The sequence below is a fragment of the Parus major genome, chromosome Z, assembly GCF_001522545.3.
Source record: "Parus major isolate Abel chromosome Z, Parus_major1.1, whole genome shotgun sequence".
In the NCBI taxonomy this organism is placed as follows: domain Eukaryota; kingdom Metazoa; phylum Chordata; class Aves; order Passeriformes; family Paridae; genus Parus; species Parus major.
The window spans coordinates 12,739,677-12,742,613 of NC_031799.1; the positions used below are offsets into that span (position 1 = coordinate 12,739,677).

A 2,937-nucleotide genomic window follows, 5' to 3' on the forward strand; every position below is an offset into this window, starting at 1 on the left:
AATCCCTCTTTCACCAATGCCTCCCAAGACAGCACATAGAGCCATTATTGTAGCTACTAGCTTTTAAGCAAAATTCTGGCTCTCCATGCTACAGCATACTGAGATCAGAGGCACACAGGGCAAATCCATAGTACCAATATTCCACTGCTCTAGCAGGTGACCTCCTGAGTAATACATACAAGCCTCTTTTTCAGATCAGTGCAGTGATTAGGATCCTTTTCAAGACAGATGTACTACCAAATAGCCAATTAAAGGATTGTTTTAAATTGATCAGCTCAGAATTTGTGTTTTTAAGTATTTATGTATTTTCATGAATACTACATTTCAGTGAAGTAAAACATGTAAAAAAAAGGTGACAAATCTTCTGGATAAGACCATTTATTTTAACAAACAGATGAGTCTTTAAGATGAACTGGAGGCTGCAACAGCTGCTCTCTTGGGCTTCGGTGTGGTTCCCTCACGGAATCCATTCCTGCAAGTAGAAATATGGTTACCACTTTCTGAGTTGATTCCTGCTCCAGGTTATTTTCTGACAGGCATGTTTTAGATGAAGCTTACTATCTTTTTTCAATTTATCTAAGTAATGCACTGAAATCGCTACAGAGTTCATCCATTCAGACCTTTCTAAAAAGAAACACATTATTAAAAATTGTCTTGAATAGCAGTATGGTTTTCACTCTTACGTTGAAGTAAATTAAAGTTCTGGAAACAGAAAGATTTCATTATTTGAGTGAACACTGCAAATACAGCTCAGCTGCTGAAATCACATTTTAGTTCAGATTCCCTCTAAGCAAAGTAATCCAACTAAACAGGTCCTGTTAGTGAAGCCTATTTCTTACAAAAATCCTCTATGCCTCCAAGAACACTCTTCAGCCCTAAGCTTGCTTTTGCATGACATTTTACTTGAGCAACAGAGTGGAAAGTAAACTACAGCTGCACACTGGAAGGTGTTTTATGGCTGCCACTGGAAAAGAATGTGCTAACCAAAACAAATGAAGTGATCCCTCAACCACATCCAAGACTGAGACTTAAAAATCTCCTATCTTTTGCTAATAAAGCCAATCTACATTTTTATGACAGCACTCCTGAATTATATGGTATTTGTCATATAGCTTTTCTGTGTAGAACAGAAACTACAGAGTTCCATGGGAATCATACAATACCCCCGTTACCTCCCAAGTACAACTCAAAAGCTTTGTAACAAGTCTTAGAAACTTGCAACTCAGGATCTGATGTAATACCCATTTAATGCTGACTAAACTCTAAACAAAGAGATGGATCAGAAGTTATTCATGTCCTGAACTTTTTTCTGAGTGAGCAAATGGGGAATGGAGAGCATTTTGAGACTTATCTCTATAAAACTCTCCACCTCAGTGCAATCATCTGCTTAACTGAATCACAAATAGATGCAATCCCACACAAAGCATTTTTAGATGTGGGCTTCTTATTACAACAACCTGTGCTCTGGTACTACCTTCTTTTAGTAGAAACACTGCAACTTTTTACTCACCCTTTGTCTTACAAGTTTTTTTTCACCCTCAAAGGAGGCTAAAATGCAGATAACTATATAAAGCACATTATTTCATATTTAAGTAATGAAATCATAAATCATATTTAAGTCACGAAGTAATAAATCATCCCCCATTAAGTGGTACTAGTAAAAAATAAAAATGTTAACTTTGACAGGTGAAAGTTGTGTCTATGCAGGGTTTCACGCCATGCAAGCGTGTAATGAAATGCTATACCTGAATCGACGGTAGACCTTTTTCAGGTGCCTCATGCGACCGGTACCAGTGGTGTTGCGTCTTTTAGCCTTTGCACTCCAGTTATCTAAAATACGTAAGTTATTGTTATTTACCTGCACCAAATAATTTTAGTTACATGTTATATTTTTATTATACAATTATTCAAGCTGACAGAAGAAAAAAAATTGACGATCATTTAAGTCAGTTTCTATGCAGTAATACTGCATATTATCTACCATACAGTTAAATCATCATTAATTTGAACAAAACTTCAAAATGCAAAATAACAATTTTTCTCCTTCAGTCAAACTACTGAAGGAAAAGAAACATGTTTTTTTTAAACTAGAGCCAGTTAAAAGTTTGTGACTTACACTTTCTCTTACGCTTAGCAGGGTAACCACATTTCCCACAGGTCGATTTTTGCAGATGGTACGCCTTGGACCCACATCGACGACACAGGGTGTGTGTTTTATTTCGACGTTTACCAAACGAAGATGTACCCTTCGTCTGAAAAGCATTTCAAGACACAGAAATATCACTAACATTTCCAAGTCAAGAAACTAAAATAACAAATCTTAAAAAACCGAGCGCAAACCGAGTCGTGTAAACACGTCAGACAACTCAGTTCCAGCTACAAGTAGCCTCCATTTTTAGGTCTCATTGCCGCCATTCCTTACGTGACCCCGCCTCCGTGCTGAAGTAAAAGAAACCACGGCACATTTATATCGGCTCCCCTCTCCCCACACCTACCACGCTAAGATAACAAATTTCCCTCTCCTGACGAAAGGTGACTAACTTCACACACAGCAGCCGCACTAACCCTTGGCGACCGAACCCGCTCTTGCTACGTTATTGCCCGGCTGCTCGGCCACAGTAGCAGCAGGTACGAGGCGAAGTCCCCAGAGCGCCCGCGACCCCAGATCACATCACGGCCTCCTCGCCCGGTCCGGCGCGGCAGCCGCGCCCGCCGCCAGCCCCCGACCCCGGCGCCCAGCCCGGCCGCGACACCACCACCACCCCCCGGCCCCATCACAGTGCGGGGCCTCCCCCCGCGGCGCCCTCGGCCTGGCGCAGCGGCGGATGGCGGCGGATGGCGGCGGATGTCGCGCGAGCGGGCCCAGCACTCACCATCTTCGCCGGCCGCCAGCACCAAAGAGGCCGCGCCCCGCCCCACTTCCGCCAAGGCCCCGCG

The 2,937-nt window shown here is 42.6% G+C and overlaps 1 protein-coding gene across 1 annotated transcript; it reads right to left on the minus strand.

Moving 5' to 3' along the window:
- Positions 1–362: 362 nt before the first annotated feature.
- Positions 363–2,931, minus strand: RPL37 (ribosomal protein L37). The gene is made up of 4 exons (XM_015615497.1): positions 2,874–2,931; positions 2,117–2,252; positions 1,746–1,830; positions 363–472 (listed from the first exon to the last, which is right to left on the minus strand). Exons 1-4 carry the CDS (start codon positions 2,874–2,876, stop codon positions 403–405), a joined length of 294 nt encoding a protein of 97 aa, XP_015470983.1. The 5' UTR covers positions 2,877–2,931; the 3' UTR covers positions 363–402.
- Between the last annotated feature and the right edge of the window lie 6 nt (positions 2,932–2,937).